The 21,785-nt window shown below is 36.9% G+C and overlaps 1 protein-coding gene across 2 annotated transcripts in view; it reads right to left on the bottom strand.

The window, feature by feature from the left end:
• abca4b (ATP-binding cassette, sub-family A (ABC1), member 4b) overlaps positions 1–21,785 on the bottom strand; it is an 88,032-nt gene that overhangs the window by 41,396 nt on the left and 24,851 nt on the right. For both annotated transcript variants that reach the window (XM_056474194.1, XM_056474187.1), the window contains exons 8-13: positions 16,866–17,106; positions 14,413–14,552; positions 14,194–14,310; positions 10,488–10,685; positions 4,118–4,323; positions 1,699–1,875 (exon numbers count right to left, since the gene is read on the bottom strand). In XM_056474194.1, the coding sequence (XP_056330169.1) occupies positions 1,699–1,875; positions 4,118–4,323; positions 10,488–10,685; positions 14,194–14,310; positions 14,413–14,552; positions 16,866–17,106 (1,079 nt within the window). The remainder of the gene's footprint in view (positions 1–1,698; positions 1,876–4,117; positions 4,324–10,487; positions 10,686–14,193; positions 14,311–14,412; positions 14,553–16,865; positions 17,107–21,785) is intronic.

Genomic DNA, 21,785 nt, shown 5'->3' with positions numbered 1-21,785 from the left:
TTTCTGCTGTACCATGATTGCCTAGTTCAGTGGTTCCCAACCTTTTTTTGCCTGGCATCCCCTTTTCTCCCAGAAACTATTGTAAGCCCCCCTCCACATTTACGTATATTATCGCAAAAATAAGTTTTCAGTAAGGATGACAAAAACAACAAAAAACATACAAACGGTATGTTTATTACTATATCTAGATATGTTTATGCTCAAATAAATGTCAAATATAAAAGCAAAACATCAGTAGGTCATTTGCACCTAAAAAAACATAAGCCTTTCCTCCTTGCTGGGCTTGGAGGCTTGGAGTCATCTGCAAATGTCTTACTAATTTGGGCGGTCTCATGCATTGGTAAGCAAGAACTTTGCTGCAGATAATGCATTGTGGCTGGGTCATGGTCTCTTTGCGAGAAAATGGAATAAAACCATATTTCAGGTATTGTATTGTTATTCTTGGTATTTCCTGCATTTCATATTTCTGGTATTGCTAGCGCCGCAACTCAAAATGTTTGGAGCTTCCTCACCTGGGTCCAGTATGCTTACTATTAGCTGCTGAAGGCGAATCAGGTGAATTTTTGGAGGATGAAATACAAATTTGTCAAATTTTTTGGTCAGCCAGGGGATGAAATAAACTAAGGCAACATGATTGTTCTCCTAATCGTCCACTGCAAGAAAAAATTAAATATGATGTGACGCCACACAGAGCTTGCTAAGGCCCCCTTGTGGGCCTGGAGCCCCCTGTTGGGAACTGCTGGTCTAGTTTACTAGCTGGGGACTATTTTAAGGTGCTGCGCAATATCATTGCTCACTGACCCTAAACCCAACCAGTAGTGTTTTTAAAAAAGCAAGCATAAAAGAAAAGTCTGCTGTGAATACATAGTTTTACTTTGATTTTACATTGCTTTTATTTCTTTTGTGAAACCGTGGATCACTGTACTCAAACCTGAACACTCTGCATCACAAGTGCAAACACTGTACAAAGTGAGCTACTTAGAAAATTTACCACACTAGAAAAGTTGCCCTTATGTAAATAGAAAGGTGTTTATTTGGTGTTGTGGAAATAACTGCACGAATATATTCCTTTTTTTTTTGCCGATGATGTATCTCTGTAAATATCATCAGTGTGAAATAAAACAAAAGATTTTGACATCATACTACTCCAAAGTGTTAATTTTACCCAGCAATTGAAGTGCGTTTTGTGCTTTCACAAAAATGTAGGCTGAAGCACGTATTTCCAGTGAGCCTGTGTTGCATATTTCAGAAACTGCTAATCTACTTAAGAAAGGAACTATCTCTCAGTTTACAGAAAAGGGCCTAATATCTAGTGAGAAGCAGTTCTGTGGGTTTAAATGCCTTGTTAATGTAGATGAGATTGATCAGACTGGTTCAAGCTGATAAAAACAACAACATTAACTTAAATAACAACTCAGGACTGCATGCAGAAAGGCATATTTGAATGCACATCAAAACTTGAAGCAGATGAGCAACAGCAGCAGAAGACTCCTGTCAGCTAAGAATAAGGAAACGGAGGCTACAAGTCACTCGGGCTCACTAAAATTGGACAATCAAAGACTGGATGAAAATTGTCCACAAACAAGAGTATGAAAATAATTTAGGCTGTTCTTAAAGCAAGATGGTGTGGGGTCAGTCAGTGTATGTGATAGTGTCAGTTTAGTCCTGCTTGACCACATAATTTCAGCCACCACTCACATGTCATCCACGTAGCAGGGGTAGGGCATCTGTTGTAGGTAAACACCTAAGGGCCAGCCATGACCTGTGTGTAATTTAAGGATCCCGTGTTCAATCATGTCCTGCAGGTAGGCAAAACCTCCCCAGATATAGCGGTGGTCCTCCACAGGGTCTGCTCGTGGGCCAGGGTCCCAGTATCTATGAGAAAGCAAACATTTGTTTAAACATGCATTCAGTAGTTGGGTAAAAATAAAACGTGTTTTACAAAAGGAATAGTTTTTGAGCACCAATTCAACGTTTTGGAATGTTTCTGAAAGATCATGAGCTCATGTTGGTAGTAGGTAATATTACAGAACACTAAAGAACAAAAGAGATATAGAAAAATCACAAACCTTTTAATAGTAGTGTTTCATTTTCACTGTTTTATTCCATCCAAATACAGTTAAATTAAAAGGTTAGTTCACAGAAAAAAAGGATAAATTCTGTCATTATACCCTTCATTTGTTCAAAACCTGTGACTTTCATAATACAGTTTTTTCATCTATGGATGTCAGTTTCCAACATTTAAAAACAAGTGCCTCTTGTGTTCAAAATAAAACATAACTAGTTGAAAATAAAGGTTCAGAACTACTTTCAGGGTGAGCAAATTTTGAATAGAAGTTTTAGATGAACTATCCCCTTAACTGTTAGTAGCCAAATGTTTTCTGCATAATTATGAAAATGAAAGCATTTTATCAAAGTCAAATTATCAAGTCAAATTAGACTATTCTAATTTTGTGTGTGTGTGTGTGTGCGTGCGTGCGTGTGTGCGTGCGTGCGTGCGTGTGTGTGTGTGTGTGTGTGTGTGTAAACAGTGTCTTTTGGGCAGCTTTGAGATAAACATACTTCAGACTAGGGCTGCATGATATTGGAATAATTACTGTACACATTGCAAAATTTTTGTATTCTTCAAAATATATTGCGATATGAATACAATTTCATTAGATGAGTTGAATAAATGTTTGTAAAAAATCTTTAATTTTAGATCGACTGGGAAGATTCTGTAGGGGAGTGCATAAAATATAATAAACAATCTACACGCATAGATAAATTCAAAATAAACAGCATTTTATTGTTTTCTGAAGAGTCTAAATATATTCAGGTACACTGTAATTGAATATTCAAATGTAAAATAATACTGCATAGTCTTTGTTTTTATAAAAAATCCATAAAATGTATCGTTATTCATTTTTCAAAGTTACAAACGTTACATTTTTTAATGCGCAAATTTTAAAGCGCTTTTAAAACCCTCACACAGTCCTATGCCTCAACATTGCATATACTCGCAATGTGACTATTGCGAATGATCATATTGCGATATTGATGCTGAAACAATTATTGTGCAACCCTAGTTTAAACTGTAATATTCGAATTCTAAAAATAAACTGATTGGGAAGATGTCTATAAAGTTCAAAGCTACTTTAGGCCACTAAATGTGCATTTTCATGTACTTTCAGATGGAGCAGTTGGATATATGAATGCTCTAGAAACATAAGAGAATTTTGGGATGGTGTTAACGGGTTTATATGACATGCATAGTTACATGACTTCCTAGTTTGCTGTATCTTCTAAAGAAATGCAAAGCTAAGAATGATTTTTATTTTTACGTAACTCTAACGGTCCAGATGTTTTGTAATTCTAAAAGCCTGGAACTGTTTTACATAATTCATACCATAACAAATCATGTTTAAAACAATTCCAAATGTTTTCAAGTGGAGTGCCCAAAAATACCACAATTTGTAATTCAATTTGCATGGTTTGTTTGTGGTGGCTGCACTTTGCATTATGCCCACATGATGAAAACACAATGAGCCCATAGGCCCACAGTGTCATTCTACAGTCAGCTCAGTGTCTTGTTCTGTTAAAGAGAGAAGCTTGCAGTGAGATCTGACCACACGAACACCTGCGGGCATATTTTGTGCTCAAGAGAGACTCTGTAATCACTGGTGTCACTTTGCAATTCACAGCACACTGGATGTAGGACGGGTGATTGTGCTCCCACTCGTTCTCTTTCTTTAACAATGGTGTGTTGCACAGTAACACTTTGCCTGAACAATTCAGAGAAGATTTTTCATTCTCTTCTGACCCAATAAATGGTATTTTCTGAATTAAACCTTGTACTTTGAAAAAAAAATAGCCATACAGTATGTGGACAGTCTAAATTGAATGTTAATGCAATGCTCATTCAACACTGATAACATCTGAGTATACTTTAGACTCAATTTAAATGCATTTGCTGTTCTTAAAGCTCTCAAAATCTCACTATTGCTCCAATTAAATGACGTTATTGATGCAAGATGACAATAGCCATACTTGGGACATTTTGGCTTGATTTTGGAACAGTGGAAAGAAGTAGAGACTCACTGTCCAACTCGTTTTTACAATTTAGTGATGACCTCACCTGTCTTTGATTTTGTTGGTACGTTCCACTGCATCAATGTCCATTCGGATCTTGAACTTGACATGGCGGGGCAGTTCTATGGTCCAGGGGTACATGTCCATGAAAACCAGACCGGCCCAGAACTTATTCTCCCCCAGCAGGTGCAGAGCCTGATGGGTCATCAGATTCTCATCCATGTGACCCACAAATTTATCCAGGCTTATACACTGATTAGACATAAAAAAAAAGAAGAGGAAACAAATCTGTTTAGTGAATTGTTGCTTCAATCTTGTTGTCTTCAGTGAATTGTTGTTGTACTTCTGAATGAATATGCTGCAGTTCACTTGAATCTCTTGAATGAGTGTTTAATATAGAATGAATCTGTTGAGTAAATGAGTGTTTCATTCAAATGAATCAGTATTCTGAATGAATCCTTTGAGTGAATGATTGTTTTGATCTTGAATGAATCAATAGTGGCTGCACGGTGGCATAGTGGATAGCACATTGCCTCACAGCAAGAACGTCGCTTGTTCGAGCCTCGGCTGAGTCAGTTGGCGTTTCTGTGTGGAGTTTGCATGTTCTCTCCGTGTTTGCGGGGACAGTTCGACAGTCCAAAGAGATGTGCGATAGGTGAATTGGGTAAGATAAAATTGTCTGTAGTGTATGTGTGTGAATGAGAGTGTATGGATGTTCATCAGAGATGGGTTGCAGCCGGAAGGGCATCCGCTGCGTAAAACATATGCTGGATAAGTTGGCAGTTCATTCTGCTGTGGTGACCCCAGATTAATAAAGGGACTACGCCGAAAAGAAAATGAATTAATTAATCAATCAATCAATAGCCTCCTTCACACAGTGATAATGGTAAATATCTGGAAAATTACCAAAACGACTTTACCGGTAAATAAAAAAAGTGCTGTTCACACAGGCAAGAACGTTTCGTACTTTTTCTGGAAAAGACCGTTCACACATCCATTCCGAAATAACGGTAAATTCTAACATCATCATTAACTAGAAATGACTTCTAAACGACTGTGCTTGTATTTGTAAACACAGAAGGGGTCGGGCTTTTGTTGATGGTCCATAATATGTGTATGTGCTGGCGCTCACCGGCTGCTTCACGTGCACATGCATCAAGCAACTGAAGCAGAGCTTGAAGGTAAACAAACAGTGGTTTATGATAAGCATTTTATCGATAATTTTTTCCACAGTTGGCATTCAGATGGAACATAGAAACGCTATCTGACTAACATCTAGCAGCTTAATTTGTCTGGAAAAATATTCAAAGACTTTTATTTTCATAAACAGCGTGGATGTGAATGTGTCTGAGAGTTCTGATTGGCTGGAGTAGACGTCTCACGTCAGTGCACTCTAATTTTGGACACGCTTTTTCCGGCAATTTTCCTTGGCCTGCGTTCACACAGAGCAGCTTTCCAGCAAATTACTTTTAATGTTACAACTCCTCTTTCCGGACGAATTTACCGAATTTACGAATTTACCGGTATATTTCAAAAAGGGCCTGTTCACACATGATCCCTTTCCAGAATATTGCCGGTAATTTTCCGGAACGGTCTGTATGTGTGAAAGGGTCTAATGTCACCTTTTCAATTCACTTTAATAGTGTACCAATTTGAAAAACAATTTATTCATTCGTTTGTTTGTTTATTCGTTTCATTTGTTCATTCATTCATTTACACTACAATGACAAAAGTTCCAAGTTTTAGAAACAACTAATAATAACTTGACTTTAAGTTGATCACTTGGTATCAGAAGTGGTTTACAGTATATGAAAGGCAAAGGCCAGATTACACTTATTTTACCAAAATAAAATATGATCATGTCTTGATTTTTATTTATTTATTTAGGACAGTAAGGTCTGATTTTGCTTAGAGAAAAGTTTGATCACTTAACAGAAATAATGTACAGTATAGAATATAAAGTCATGCTGCAGCGGAAAATTAAATTAATATTGTGTATGACTCCTATGGGCTTGGAGGACTGCATCCATACATCTCTACAATGACTCAAATAACTTATTAATAAAGTCATCTGGAATGGCAAAGAAAGCGTTCTTGCAGGACTCCCAGAGTTCATCAAGATTCTTTGGATTCATCCTCAGTGCCTCCTCCTTCATCTTACCCCAGATGTGCTCAATAATGTTCATGTCTGGTGACTGGGCTGGCCATTCCTGGAGCACCTTGACCTTTTTTGCTTTCAGGAGCTTTTATGTGGAGGCTGAAGTATGAGAAGGAGCGCTACCCTGCTGAAGAATTTGCCCTCTCCTGTGGTTTGTAATGTAATGGGGAGCACAAATGTCTTTATACCTCAGGCTGTTGATATATGGCCATCCACTCTACAGATCTCTTGCACACCCCCATCCTGAATGTAACACCAAACCATGATTTTTCCTTCACCAAACTTGTGACTGATTTCTTTGAGAATCTTGGGTCCATGCAGGTTCCAATAGGTCTTCTGCAGTATTTGTGATGATTGAGATGCAGTTCAACAGATGATTCATCAGAAAAATCTACCTTCTGCAACTTTTCCAAATGATCAACAAGAAGTCAAGTTATTATTTGTTGCACTTACAACTAGGATCGACAACAAGACTTTTGTCAGGCAGTGTGTTTATCCATTTAAAGACCTAGACCATGCTGACACCATGGTAATGTCATAGCACAAAGGTGGCCAATATAAAACAGTACAGAGTTGGCTATACAAAAAATGCAAATGTCATTATTTTGTGTTTTGGGTGCCAGAGTAAAGGCTCCGACTTGCAGTTTTATAACATACCTGCTACCACTAGCAGTCAAAAAAAAAAAGACAGCAGCTGCGGTTACACACAATAAAATGAACAGACTAGACAGAAATAATCCAACAAAAGATTTTCACATTTTCAACTCGGTAAGTTTGAACCATAGTTTATCATTGGTATGGTTTATAATCCACCTAATAAAAAATGGGAAACATGTTAATTGATTTCTTAAAATGCTAACATTTTAGCATATAACTTACTAACTGGTAACTAACGACCAGAGATTGAAAAAAGGAAATTGTTTATGTCATCCCTCCCTGTTTTTCTCAGTAAAGTAATCATTGAAACCTTTCAGGCAGCTCTCCACTTATGCTCCCACAACATTTACTAACTGAATAAGGGTCTATTTTAGTGAACATTTATAGATACTCATAAATACTGGGAAACATAGCTTTTATTTAACTCTTAAATGAACAAGCTGTTCTTAAATGAATCAGTTCACTTGTCACCACCTACTGGTTTAATGATGTAACTGCAGGAAGAGTCGCTGTAAAGTCCCCATCACTAATGCCCAGAGATACAGTCTGTCTACGGCATGCAAACACAAAAACTTATCAAACTCGAAGGCCGTATCTTATAGTGCTGTATAAAATGTGCATATCGGAATGTAAGTGTGTCACGTTTTCAGGAGCCAAAGCAGTTTTCTCCATGTTGCAGGCCTCTTGTTCTCAAAGCTCTCCAATGACATGGGAAAATCACAGAATCTGTGTTGGCCCTTCATCGGAGGATTGCTATACAATAGCTGAGTGAACGGCTCCCTCTCACATCACATGCCACCGCAATAGAGCCGAGGGGCCTCCTACTTCATGTGCACCATATCTAATGGAGTCATTCACAGTAATGTACAATCCCACCAGAGGTCCTGAACAAACAACTGAATGGAAAGATTCAATGGGACCCCCTGCTGGACTCACATGTTCTCAACACATTTCAATTGAAAAACACAACATTCACATTCACAGGCGCTCAGCTTGAGACCACAGCTTCGAAAAACCCACAAACAACCCCAAAATACAGTGATTTAACTCATATATTTTAGTGGTATACATTTCAAGCTAATATTAGAACTGAGCGGAATGCTGACAGCTATAACTAATAGGCTAAAAAGTTTGTTTGTAAAGCACGAAAGCTTGCTGTTGGGATGGAGACAAAAGTAGGCTGGGTGGCTCTATGATAGCCCTCTCCCACCATCACCGTCCCACTTGAATCAATTTGCAGGAGGAGGCCTCCGGCTTATGAACAGGGGTCGGTCATAGCTGGGGAGGTGAGGTAACAGAGTGATGCTGAGTGGTTTGCCCCTCTTGGTTCTCAATGAAGCCCTCCATCCACAAAAACAACATGGTGCTGGCAGAAGGTGGCTCTCCCGCCCACTCCCTACTTAATCACAGCCGTACAATAGAGGGGCCTGCATGCTGTTGACAGCTTGCTTGTTCTTTTCCCTTTCACCCATCTGGCCACGATGGGCTCTATATAGCTGTGCTAAGTGGTCATTCTTGTAGGGATGTGCTGAGAGAAATCAGCACTCTGCAGAATGAGAGCTGTGCTGCTCAGAGTTAAAGAGCCTCGTTCTGTCAAGTGAAGAACGCCTAGGCTTGGTTCAAGAGACATGCTCTGCATGCACTTTTAAACATAAAGGCAACACTACAAACCAATTGAAAGATTTTGAAAGTCATACCTTAGAACCATTCTTAAATTTTCATTATGAATAACCTTTTTTTTCCATTGATGTTACAGGTTCTTTATGAACATTCAATGGCAATTTTCCAATCCAATACTCTTTATTTTTAAGCGTGTGCTGTGCTAGATTCATTGTCCTTGGACATACTTTATTATTTATATTCAATTGCATTGCAATTGTCCAATTTTGCAAGTCCAATTCATAATTCATTCATTTTCTTTTCGGTTTAGTCCCTCTATTAATCAGGGGTTGTCACAGTGAAATGAACCGCAAATTTATCCAGTATGTGTTTAATCCAGCGGATGCCCTTCCGGCTGCAACCCATCACTGGGAAACACCCATAAACTCTCATTCACACAAATACACTACGGACAATTTAGCTTACCCAATTCCCCTATACTGCATGTCTTTGGACTTGTGGGAGAAACAAGAGCACCCAGAGGAAACCCAGGCGAACACGGGAAGAACAAGAAATGCAAACAACTCCACACAGAAATGCCAACTGACCAAGCCGAGACTTGAACCAGTGACCTTCTTGCTGTGAGGCGACAGCGCTACCCACTGCACCACCATGCTATCCCAATTCATAAATCCTCTTCATAAATAACATGATTTCATGTCTAGCAAATAGGCACTTTATAGTGGGGAAGAACGAGATTTCAGATGCAGAGCTGGTTAGATGGTGGTAATCTGTCTCACAACTCAAACACACAAACTCCTAAACCATTTGTTAGTGACTCAAGAGTCTTGTAGTGGAAACAATTTATGATTTAATCTCTGATATTATATATTTTTCTGGCATTTGGAATTGTTTGACAAATCTACTTTTGCAAACTAGTCTTATGTTGTTGCCAGACTGGAACCAGAAAAGTTTAAATATGAATAATTATCCAAGTATTGGATTTACCCTTTCTAGAGGGTGCTAGAACATTTGAGGTGAGCATGGCCACCTTAAAATGGGTTTAATAATGACAGATGCTAGCCTCCATCTATACCATAACAACTGCAGAGGATTGTAAAGATACTGTGATTTTTCCAGAAAACTCTGGATACTGTGATACTAAGATTTTTGCCAGTATATACATATTACAATGCTAAAATTACTCCTTTCTGCTTTCATCACACACTCCACCTGATTGTTTCATTCCTGAACAAATGAGTTTTTTAATGAATCAGTTGAGTGACTGATTACTAGTTGAGGTAGCTGAAAGAATTTTTTTTAGGTTATTTCTCAAGTCAAGCCCAGGACACACCAAGCCAAAGTCAAAGAACTAGAAAACCAAGGGTGTTGTTGCCTTGCGTCACCTGCATCTGATCTTATTTGGAACAAAAAGCTTTGTGTCAAAACACCAAAGGAACGTCAGTCGAATGAAACAAGAACATACGTTCTGTCCCTGTGAAAGAAGATGTGTCTTTTCATACATACAAGTTGCAGTATCTGCATTTTCATTCCACAAAGGGAAACAGGAACTAGTGCTGCACACATACAAACCGTAAACAAAGCAGCATTTAGTCTCACCACAGAAGGATTTGCTCAAGAAAATATCTTATAATCCACATCACTTGCAAATATGAAAGAAATTTGACAAAATGACAGCCAGCTTCTTTGCATTCCCTCTTGACATGTGCCATTTGCTTAGTTTTGTCATTCCATGTTGACACTCTGATTCGCAGGTGAACAGCCAGTAAGAGTGCTCTTTGAATCATGCATGCTGACATGCTGAATCATGCAAACTCCTATCGGCATGAGCCAGACGAGAGACTACAAGTGGAACACACCAAACAAACTAGCCTGACAGACTCCAATTAACAGCCCAGCATGCCCAACCCTGACCGTCAGCTTGGTGTGTCCCGACCTTAACCTAACCCTTAACCTTATCTGAGCTGATGACTGCTCTCACCTCGCTGTAGCGGTTAAACATCCGAATAGCCTGGTCAGCCAATCTGAAGACGTCTTTCCAGTCAAAGCTTGTCATGTTCATGAATCTCTCCCCCTCTGGGCCATTGTGCAGGAAGTTGAGGATGTCTTTGGTGGAGAACTCTGTTTCTCTAAGACGCCTGTCCAAAAAGTCCATCACTGTGGGGTTCCTAAGTGTGTCCTATGGTAAAGAGGAAAGAGACAAAGTTAGAGAAGAACAACACACACTGCCAAAAAATACAATACAATCTCTCATGATCACCAAACCTGCATTTGTATTACATAAAATACAGTGAGTACTGCAAAATGTTATATATAGGAGTGCCCAGCATAATTGAGAACAGCCCATTTTGAAATTGAATATTTTTTTATGCATCTCTCAGTGAATACAGGTGATGTATTTTGGTGCATTTAAACAAATCAGATTTATTATACAGATGTATTTATTAAAATAATATTTTAATCACCAAACATATTTAGAAACTGAAAAATAATACAAAAAGACAACTCATGAGAAATATTGAAAATAAATTACAACCTACAAGTTTTCAACTAAATTTTTTATTTTTTTGAATCTCTTAATTTTTCCTCTTTTTTTAAATTTGTATTTAATATTTTTCTATAACATTTAAATTTGGGTGTACAAGTTTTTGGACCGTTTTCATAAGTTATTTTGTTAGATAAGCTCCAGGATTGGCTTCAGTACTGACTAATCTAATGTATATGCACAAATATAATATTGTATAGCTTCCTATGAATATAATATATTATATAATATAATATATTCCTACTTGTACCTGTACTTATATATGCTGAGCACTGTATGTATTATTCTTCAGGCTTCACATGATCCTTCAAAAAACACTCTGAAATGTTGATTTGCTGCTAAAGAAATCTTTTTAATATTAACAATATTGAAGTCATGCTAATAACTTGATCAATTTAATGCATCCATGATAATACAATACAATATAACACGATACTAATTTCATTTCTGTAGCACATTTAAAGCAACTTCCATTGATCAAAGTGCTTTCCATCGTAAAATATATCGTTATACATAAAATCACAGAAACAAACATTCAACAGACACTTAAACATTAAAAACAATCGACTCTGTAAGCTCGACTAAAAAGGTATGAATTCAATCAAAACTTAAAACCATCCATAGTTGGTGATGATTTCATATACATTGGAAGAGGGTTACATAGTTAGGGGGCAGTCACTGAAAAGGCCCTGTCAGTGAGTACGTTTCCATGGACACCAATAATCCAGTTTTAATACGATTAAGACAATACTCTGATTAAGAGTCTACCATGTAAACAGCTATTTTTTATCAGATTAGGGTCATAATCGAACTAAATAGAAATGAAATTAAAACATGCGGAGTACGCCGATTTTAGTAGCGTTATTAAAGAGCAGTACAGACATGTAAACACCACAATCAAACTATCATGTAGGATTGTATGTTATGTAGGATTTTTGCCGTATTTTGCAACAGGATAGTCTATACCAGGGGTGCCCAAACTTTTTCTTATGAAGGGCCAAAAACTAAACTTGATTGAGGATGTTGGGTCAGAGATAAATATACTAAACTGTAAAGTTGTCAATGTAATTTCCTAATTTATTATTATAACTTATTATATATTTTATTAAGCAGTGGCGCAGTAGGTAGTGCTGTTGCCTCACAGCAAGAAGGTGGCTGGGTCGCTGGTTCGAGCCTCGGCTCAGTTGGCGTTTCTGTGTGGAGTTTGCATGTTCTCCCTGCGTTCGCGTGGGTTTCCTCCGGGTGCTTCGGTTTCCCCCACAGTCCAAAGACATGCAGTACAGGTGAATTGGGTAGGCTAAATTGTCTGTAGTGTGTGTGAATAAGTGTATGTGTTTCCCAGTGATGAGTTGCGGCTGGAAGGGCATCCACTGCGTAAAACAAATGCTGGATGAGTTTGTGGTTCATTCCGCTGTGGCGACCCCGGATTAATAAAGGGACTAAGCTGAAAAGAAAATGAATGAATAATAATAAAAATAATATTAATAATAATAATTCCTTATTTAGCGCTTTTCTGGACACTCAAAGTGCTTTACACATTGGGGGAAATCTCATCCACCACCGGTGTGCAGTGTCCACCTGGATGACACGATGGCAGCCATATTGCGCCAGATCGCACACCAAACACCAGCTGATTGGTGGAGAGGAGTGATGAAGCCAATTATGATATGGAGATGGTTAGGAGGCCAGGAAGCAAATTTGGCTAAGAGGCCGGTGGTTTAACGTCTCAAGCGAAAGACGGCACTCACTGAGCATTATATAATCCCCATCACTATACTGGGGCATTAGGACCCACACAGACCGCAGGTTGGGCGCCCCTGTTAGTCTCACTAACACCATTTTACTCACTAACACCAGTCTCACTAACAGTCTCACTAACACCACCGGCAGCAACCCAGCTTTCCCATGTGGTCTCCCATCCAGGTACAGACCAGGCACAGCCCTGCTTAGCTTCAGTGGGCGACCATGTAAGAGTTGCAGTGAGCTAGCTGCCGGTGTAAAAATACACTTTGCCGTAATTCACTTGCTGATGTCTTCTGCAATGTCCGCTATCCATCAAGCATTTGTTTTTTTTTTTGTTTTTTGTTTTGTTTGTTTTTTTTTAATCTAATTTATTCACAACATTTAGTTAAAACATTACACTTCAGTTTGCTTTTTTATATATCAACAGTTAAAATACAAAAGTTATGTTAAATTAGAAAAGACAAACTCTGTTAAAGGCATTCCCCTGAAAATTTCCGATCATGGGATGGAGGGCCAAATCAAAGCTTACCGTGGGCCAACTTTGGCCAATGGGCCCTAGTTTGGGCATCTCTGGTCTAAACACACACAGCTGTTTGACATTTTTTTCTGCACCTATCGAGTCAGTGAAGGACCACAGACACCTGCATTGTGAAATGCAGAGTTTTTAATTTTCCATACGGTGTGCAGCATCAAATTCCATTAAAACAGCACTCTTCCAGCTCTCATCTAATATCTCGTTTGTAACGGGGGCATGACTGAAATGTTCATAAATGAAAGTGAAAGTGCCAAACTGCAGTTAAAGTCGGCAAATAGAAATGAAACACCTGAAAATACATGAAAATCCAGAGGTAAACATGGATAGTGTAGTGACGTTAATGAAATTATGTGCTATAACATGTAAAACGGGATCATGAAAGGAACATTCAAAAAGCAACTCATGTGAACATCTTAATCATATGAGTGTCTTATTCAGATTAAGGCAAATAATTCGATTACTGGTGTTCATGTAAACATAGTCAGTGGTAGATTATGATCTTGTTATAGGAACATGAAGAATAATCTGATTCGAAGATCTTATATTTCTTGTTTTTTGATCAAAAGTATTCATTTCTTTTGAAATGTCATACTGATGCAAATCTGTTTAAATCCCAGTATACACAGATAATCTGAGAATGGTTTTACTTATAGATGCCATATTATGACAAATAATAAGAAAGAAAAGGTAATCGAAGAGATCAAACAGCAACTAAAAGAGGAGAGTGGATCAAGTATTCAAAAGACTGTTGGCACAATGTAACATAGATGGATATGCTGTGTGTGTGTGTGTGTGTGTGTGTGTGCGTGCGTGCGTGCGTGCGTGCGTGCGTGCCTGCGTGTGTGTGTGTGTGAGATTTGTTACCCGTATCATGTTCATTTGGACGCTGTTTTGAAAGAACTCCCAGAGCTGTGGTCCCACCTCTTCCCAGACCTTCCCTATTTTCTGCAACCTCTCAAGCTCCTCAAAAGTGGTGTTGGCCTGGAGATCACACACACACAGACATATACATATATATGAATGTCATTGTTGTTAGTTGTGGGACAGTGCATGTCTGAGACTGACTGGTTATTGAAATCTTACACTCTTTAATATTTTTCTGACAGCCGGGGAGTCTGGAGTGTACAGGATCTTCCCCATCACAAGAGGCTTCACAGAGTTCCACACAATTTTGGTAACAGGGTTTGACTCCAGGTTCTGCATCAATGCATTACAGAATGGAGCTGAGCCGCAGAGAGTGTGAAAGAGAAACACAACAAGAAGAAAGAGAAAGTGAGAGAGGGTAGTTAAAAAAGAGAAAGTGAAAATTTGAAGAAAACAAAAGCAAAAAAACGTTTATAAAAAGTAGAAATGTACAAAGCACTGTTTCAGTCCAAATATCAAAAAAATTATTAAATCAAGAGGAATTTTCTAGACAAATAAAAAATATTGGGTTTTTTTCAAAAATAAAGTCAAAGTTAAGTGGTTTTTATGCAAGAATCTATTTAAAAATCCTTTTATAAGTGTTTTAAACACAGTTGTGTCCTTCTATTTCATAGAATTTCAGAAACATTTTATTGACATTCTCTCTTAGTATATGTCATTGGAGCGGGAAAGCCACACACATTGATCTCAATGATTACGTTTACATCCGTAATCGTATAATTTGCCTAAATCTGAATAAGACAATACTGTGATTAAGATGTTTACATGAGTTGTTTTTTTTTCTGATCCCATTTTACATATTATCATACCTGCCAACACTCCCGTTTGCCCCGGGAGTCTCCCGTATTTCAGACCCATCTCCCGTTTAGTCATTTCTCCCGGAAAACTCCTGTAATTTCACCTCAGCTTTGTGGTACAACCTATAACACCCCTGGATCGCCGACTATTATTTATAATATGTGATCGCAGCGGCCAGTCCATAGGACAGGCACCCCTTCAGCTCTGCCCCCCAGCTCCCCACACACACACATACAGACACTTACACATTCTTACTCGTTTTTTCCAGCCCTTGAAATTCCACCCCCCTCTCTCTCCCCCACCCCCCGGTCTCTCGGATTTTCAGAGACAAATGTTAGCAGGTTTGTATATTATCCCACAAAATTGGATTAACGTAATTGCGTCAGCACAGTATCCACGTTTCCTCCAGAGTTTCATGTAATTTTGAATGTTTCATTTTTAGTTTGTCGACTCTTAGTGCAGTTTGGCACTTTCACTTTCATTCAGAAACATTTTTATGCATGCCCCCATGAGAAACAAGATATTGGATGAGAGTATGAACTGCTGGAAGAGTGCTGTTTTAATGGAATTTGATACTGCACGCCGAATGGGAAAAAACCTCGGGATTTCGCAATGCTTGTGTCTGTGGTCCTTCACTGACTCTGTAGGTGCAGAGAATAGTGTCAAACAGCTGTGTGTGTGTAAACTATCCTGTCGCAAAATGTGGCGAAAATCCTACACGACGATAATGGTTTGACTAAGGTGTTTACATGTCTGTACTATACTTCAATAATGCGACTAATATCGACATACTCCACATATCTTAATCTGATTTTTGTTTAGTTTGATTATGACCTTAATCAGATTAAATTATTCAAAAATCGCTGTTCACATTACAGACTCTTAATCAGAGTATTGTCTTAATCTGATTAAAATCAGACTATTGGTGTCCAAGTAAACATACTCATTGACAATTAGGCATTTGCAGCTCCGCCCTCTTTTAAAAAGAAGGCAGGGAGAACAATCTCATTTAAATTTAAAGCGACAGTAACCAAAACAGCACAATTTGAATCAAATCCTATAATTCAAAGAGCTATAAAAATGATCTATTAGGTGTTTTGGGCTGAAACTTCAAATACTAGGGACATTGGAGTCTTATTTTTTACCTGTTGAAAAAAAGGGCATAACAGGCCCCCCTTTAAAAAAAGTTAAAAAAATCTGCCAATGTATAAGTAAAACAATATACTTTGATATAAAAATAATAGTTTGAAATACAATTACTTTGCTTGTTTTACACAAAGTTTGTGCAGGTTTCATCAAGTCAAATTTAAGACTTTTAAGACCATTAAGAATGACATTTTTGACTTATACAGGCTTCAACACTAAAGATTTTTTAATGACCCAGTATTATCATGAGAAATCATATAATTGTCTTTAGTTTTCATACCTTGATTAGGAAATGTAAAAAAGCATATTTATAAAAATATAACAGCTGTTGTGAATTGTATTTTTTTGCAATACAGCATAATAAATAAATGAATGTAAAAATTCAAGTTTTATTAAGATGTATTTTTAATGATTGGATGGACCCGATTGAGAAAGCAAAATGAAGACCTATTTAAAATTATTTAAAGACCTACAAGACCAACATTTCAGTGAATTTAAGACATTTTAAAACCCAGTGGACACCCTGTTTACAGGAAAACTCACTTCATTTCAGAAAACAAAACAATATTTTTGCTTGTCTAGAAAATTCTTGGACTAAAAACAAAATAAATCTCAAAGTAAGAGAAGCATGTTTTGCAGTGTGAATATGACAGATTAGATGCACTCACTTGCTGTTTTGTCATAGATGTAGCTGTCGTGTCCTCTGGAGTTGTTGATGCCCAGGAAAGCTTTATAGTTGTTGTCCTCGTACCAGTTAAAGGAGAAGACGCGGGTGCCCTCACCCTCAGGGTATCCACAAAACAGATCAGACACCTTGGAAATCAGCTGACTGAAGGAAGAGGGACCACCGGGCTGAAAGATGGAGTACAAGACCTTCATCAAGTCCTGGGCGCTGGGCCGCTCCGCAAGCTGAGAGAAAAACACCATGTTAGTAAAAGGGTCATAAATTTACAAATCAAACTGTCTTTGTTATGTACTGTACATGTAAGAGAGCAAAATAATTCTGCAAATAAATATTTAGAAATAACGCAAATTTTGGGAACTTAAAAGTGTACCCCTACTTTACAATATGAATAGTATAGTTTTCCGTCCAAAGCAAACTGGCAGACTAGAGATTCATGATTACCCTTTGATAGAAACCTGAGCTACTAACAGATAAAATCTTCATCTGTTTTTCGCATTTTGCAGTTTAATAATTAGTTAGACTATTAAATTATTTAAGATACAAGTTTTTTCAATATATATTTTAATGAAAAAGAGTGCAATTACAAGCCTATTGTTTTGTTGTGCTTTAGTCTTTTGAAGCTGCAGGAACGAAAACTTACGTGTAAATGTAAAACCAGAATTTCACATTATTAACAAAGCATATTTGAATGTGACTGTGTAAAACCTATATCAGAAATACTTCCTTGAGTTGATTTTTGATGTTGTTGTTGTTGTATTGATAGATTGCATAGCCATAACTATATCATTTCAAATAGTGCATATAATTTTTTTTATGTTGTTTTCTTTGTCAACCAGAGTCAACGGTAATCAGTATGAAGATATTTGAAAAAGTTTTGTTGTTTTTTGTTTAGTGTTTCAGCCAGAGGCTACATTCATTCCAACAAACCATTTACCAAGGAAAATTGAAAGTATTCCTTCACTGTAATAAATATCTTTTAATTAACAGTTTCGGTATTTTATGATTCACAAGTGTTTTCCGTATATTTACAGCTGTGAATAGAATAGTATCTCTGCTCTGTCAATTTTTGATGTTAAAATTCAACTCCAGTTTAACAAAGAGACTTTTATTTATAGTTTGAAATAATATAATGTGTAATAAATAATATACAGAGAAATAAGCCTGTAAAATAATAGTTTATTACAAGATTGTTTTACTGTAATAAACAACACCAACCCAGACAATACATCACAACTATTAAAAATGTTAATAAAAGTCACTTTTACTAACTTTTCAAGGTTAAAATTTGTTGGAAGAAATATCAACATCTCATAATGCAAGTCAAACGCATTAATAAATGGGGAAAAAATAAAAACATGAATCTCAAAATACAGAAAACTGCTAATTTACAGATATTTTTACAGAGTAAATACTGGAAAGTTTTGGTACAAAATATTATTATTATTATTATTATTATTATTATTATTATTATTATTATTTGTTTATAAAATAGCCTGTACATGTAGGTTATACATGTATGCTCCATACAAAATAGACACTGATCTGTAAGTCATCAAATTATTCAGAATACACAGCTTTTGGTCATTCTCTCAAACTTGCACAATATACTAGTTGAACAGCAACAATAAGAGCTGTCATTCGTCTCCTTGTGAACTTTGTGTACTTAGTCCTAGACGCTTGTTTATGTCACCTTCTGTATTTGGTTGTCTGAATCTCTCCACGTAGGCCAAGATCTTCAATCTGCCAAAACTATTTACAACACACGTGACAACTTAAAGACGAAACTCCCAGAAGAGGATATCCTTAAATAAACTCTTATTCACAGTTAAGGCTGAATCTGGCATAGTGTAAATAAGGTGAGAAGCAGGTTTGCAATAATCCGATTTGAATTCAGTCGTTTACATGCAAAACACATTTCATGTAAATATGCAATCAAGACATAAACTTATAATAGTAAGGTATAAATGCTAAATTGTGAGATATAAATTCAGAGTTTGTTCAAATTTGTATACTGAAAAGTCATAACTGTGAGAAGTAAATATGAGGTGGGACTGTAAAAATGGCAGTGATTTCAAGGGAAAAAACTGTAAAAATGCTACAGTAAACATATGTAACCTGGTTAACAGTAAGTTTACTTAATATACAGTAAATACACAAGTTCTAAAGATAATTGTGCAAGAGAGGTCACATTTACAGGGTAGTGTTGACTCATGTGAGAGCATATATTAAACAATATCATACTGTCACTGCTGGAAAGGGTTAAAAATCTGCAAAAGATGCTGTAAAACTTAATGTGCAGGACATGGAGAATTATGTTCTCAAGAACAGCAGCAGTTTGACTGTTCAGATCTAACAAGAGACTCGTGAGCAACCATCACAAAGCAGAAAAACACTCTTAGACCATCAGGTAACCACATCAAATGAACGGTATGCAAACTTTTGCAGGGGGTTATTTTAATCATTTCAGCCACTGTACTGTACACTCAAAAAATGACTTTTGATGCTTGTTTGAGCTACTTATTTAAAATGAGTTGAAACAACACAATATTTAAGTTTTTGGGGGGACAGCTTAATTGTTTTATGTTTTGTTCACTTAAATTTGTAAAAATGACTAAGTTTAAGTTAAAGGAACAGTAGGTGATTGTCTTCAGAAAGTTTTTGTGCTGGTTGAAAGTCTCTTCACATTCCAATAGTAATGATTAAAGTAAATGATCTGAATGTATTTATATGTATTTTTATATTGTGGGTTAGGTATAAGACTGAAAAATGTTCATCCAACTAAAATATGTCAGAACTGCCATTTATGCGTGCATGCCACCACGTTCATGTGCACACAAGAGAGAGAGTGACTGGGAAAAAATTGCTGAATCAATCTTTTTAAAATCCTGAATGAATATTGGAGTTACTTTTGCAGGTTAGAGAAAGGACGACACCATGGCGGAAGTATTTCTTTAGACAGGTAATGTTCTGTTTTAAAACTATTTTAGTCACGCAGAGCTGATGTAGATTGAATGGGTTATATGCACAGAAGTGTTGTTCAGCCACTGAAATCTTCCAGCGAAAGATTGATAAGGGCCCTTTTACAGCATCAAACATGTAGATTTGTATTTAATTTAACAACAAAACATCAGTAAATAGCGCTATTCTGCCTAGCCTGCTTTACTGAGGTGAAGTTGGTTTTATATTCACATTGGTTAATTTTTGAACAATGATGACCTGACGCACTCCCTATATTGTTTACCATGCTACTTTGAATATTTGGTCTAAAATAGCATGTAAGTATGGCTTAGTAATAAGTGTAATTCCTGCATGCCGCCAGCCAACCACTAAGCATACAGCAGTCGCTTTAAGACAAATCGTGTGAGAGTTAGACCAGCAATCCTTGCATGCATGAAATACTGCACATTATGTTAAGTTTTGCTTGCTACACGACTGAAAATGTGCTATAATACAGTTTTCAATCAGAATTGCAGTTTTATAAATTACTATAAAGTTTTCTAACTGGCAAATGACATCATCTAGTGGGGTCATCTTTAATGTGCGAGTTCGTGGTTTCAGGAGGCATGGCTTTGGACAGCAGGGGAGAGAGTGTTTTTTTTAAAGATATTATGCTAAGCGATTAGCATTTTGGCAGATCACTGCACCTTTAACTTAATCAATTTGTGTTATGACAACATGAAGGAATTGTGTGGGACCCTGTATTTTTTTTACAGTGTACATTTTTGTCTTGAATATGTCCTGTGTAAACATCTTATATCTAAAATACCTTACACAGGACAGTACTAAATAAAAAATAACATGCATGATGTGTGATCTCCCTAATTTTATTAAAACTCCCCACATTTTAACATATTCTCCAAGGGATACACAAACTATCAAATACAACTGTACACTAAAAAATTCAGGGTTCCACGCAGTCACGCGTAGTACTGCAGCTGCAATGGCTGCCTTTTCATTAAAAAAAATATTTTTGTGCTTTACACAATAGCCACCAGGTGGCGCAAGGAACAACCACTTTTCCATAGACTCAGTTGTCATGTGTGCTTAGATGCATGTACTCCGTCGATGCCTCGAGCGACTGGGTTTCATTCTTTATTTATTTAGGAGATAATGAATACAGATTTGTATTCACATATGAATACAACAGAAAGACATAAAACTTTAAAAATTACGTGTCCACTTTTGTAGGCTCAACAGAATTTCATAGATCTAGATAAAATAGCCTAAGCTATATTCAGGGTTTCTGCAGATATCATACTGACAAATTTAAGACCATTTAGTATTAAATTTAAGACCTATATCACAATATCAAAAACACGCATACACAAAATAAATGGTCAAATAAATGTATTTAATTTGAACAGTACTAAAGACAGGTTAGATGCACCATTGAACTACAGAAAAAACAAACAAACATCTTAAGGCTGATTTATACTTTTGCCTGGCGTCACATCGTGCACCTCACGAAACGGACAAGGCTTTTATACTTGACACGTTCGCCATTGAGTTATTCTTTTAAATGACAGGGGGCGGTCAAAAGAAACAGACAGTAAAATCAGAAGGATAAACAGAGTAGTAATAAGTTTCTGGAACCATTAATATCATTCAAGATTTTAAAACTAATTGTTTTTTATTATTTTTATAATTTAATAGAATAATTATAAAGATTTTTTAAATCAAACTATGATGCATCACTTGCTTTTGTACATATCTCGGACAGGACCGCAAATTACAATTGGACTAGAGAAATAAAGAACTGCAACACCACGAAAACCTATTAACAACAACCAAAAAGAATTTAATTGAGCATTAGATGTAGCGTTACATGGACATCGGAAAAATAAGACCAGTGCAAAAAAATTTAAGACCTAGAACAGCAAATTTAAGACTTTTTAAGGCCTAA

This window comes from Danio aesculapii, chromosome 2, assembly GCF_903798145.1.
Source record: "Danio aesculapii chromosome 2, fDanAes4.1, whole genome shotgun sequence".
In the NCBI taxonomy this organism is placed as follows: domain Eukaryota; kingdom Metazoa; phylum Chordata; class Actinopteri; order Cypriniformes; family Danionidae; genus Danio; species Danio aesculapii.
This window is presented reverse-complemented; position numbering and strand designations above follow the sequence as displayed.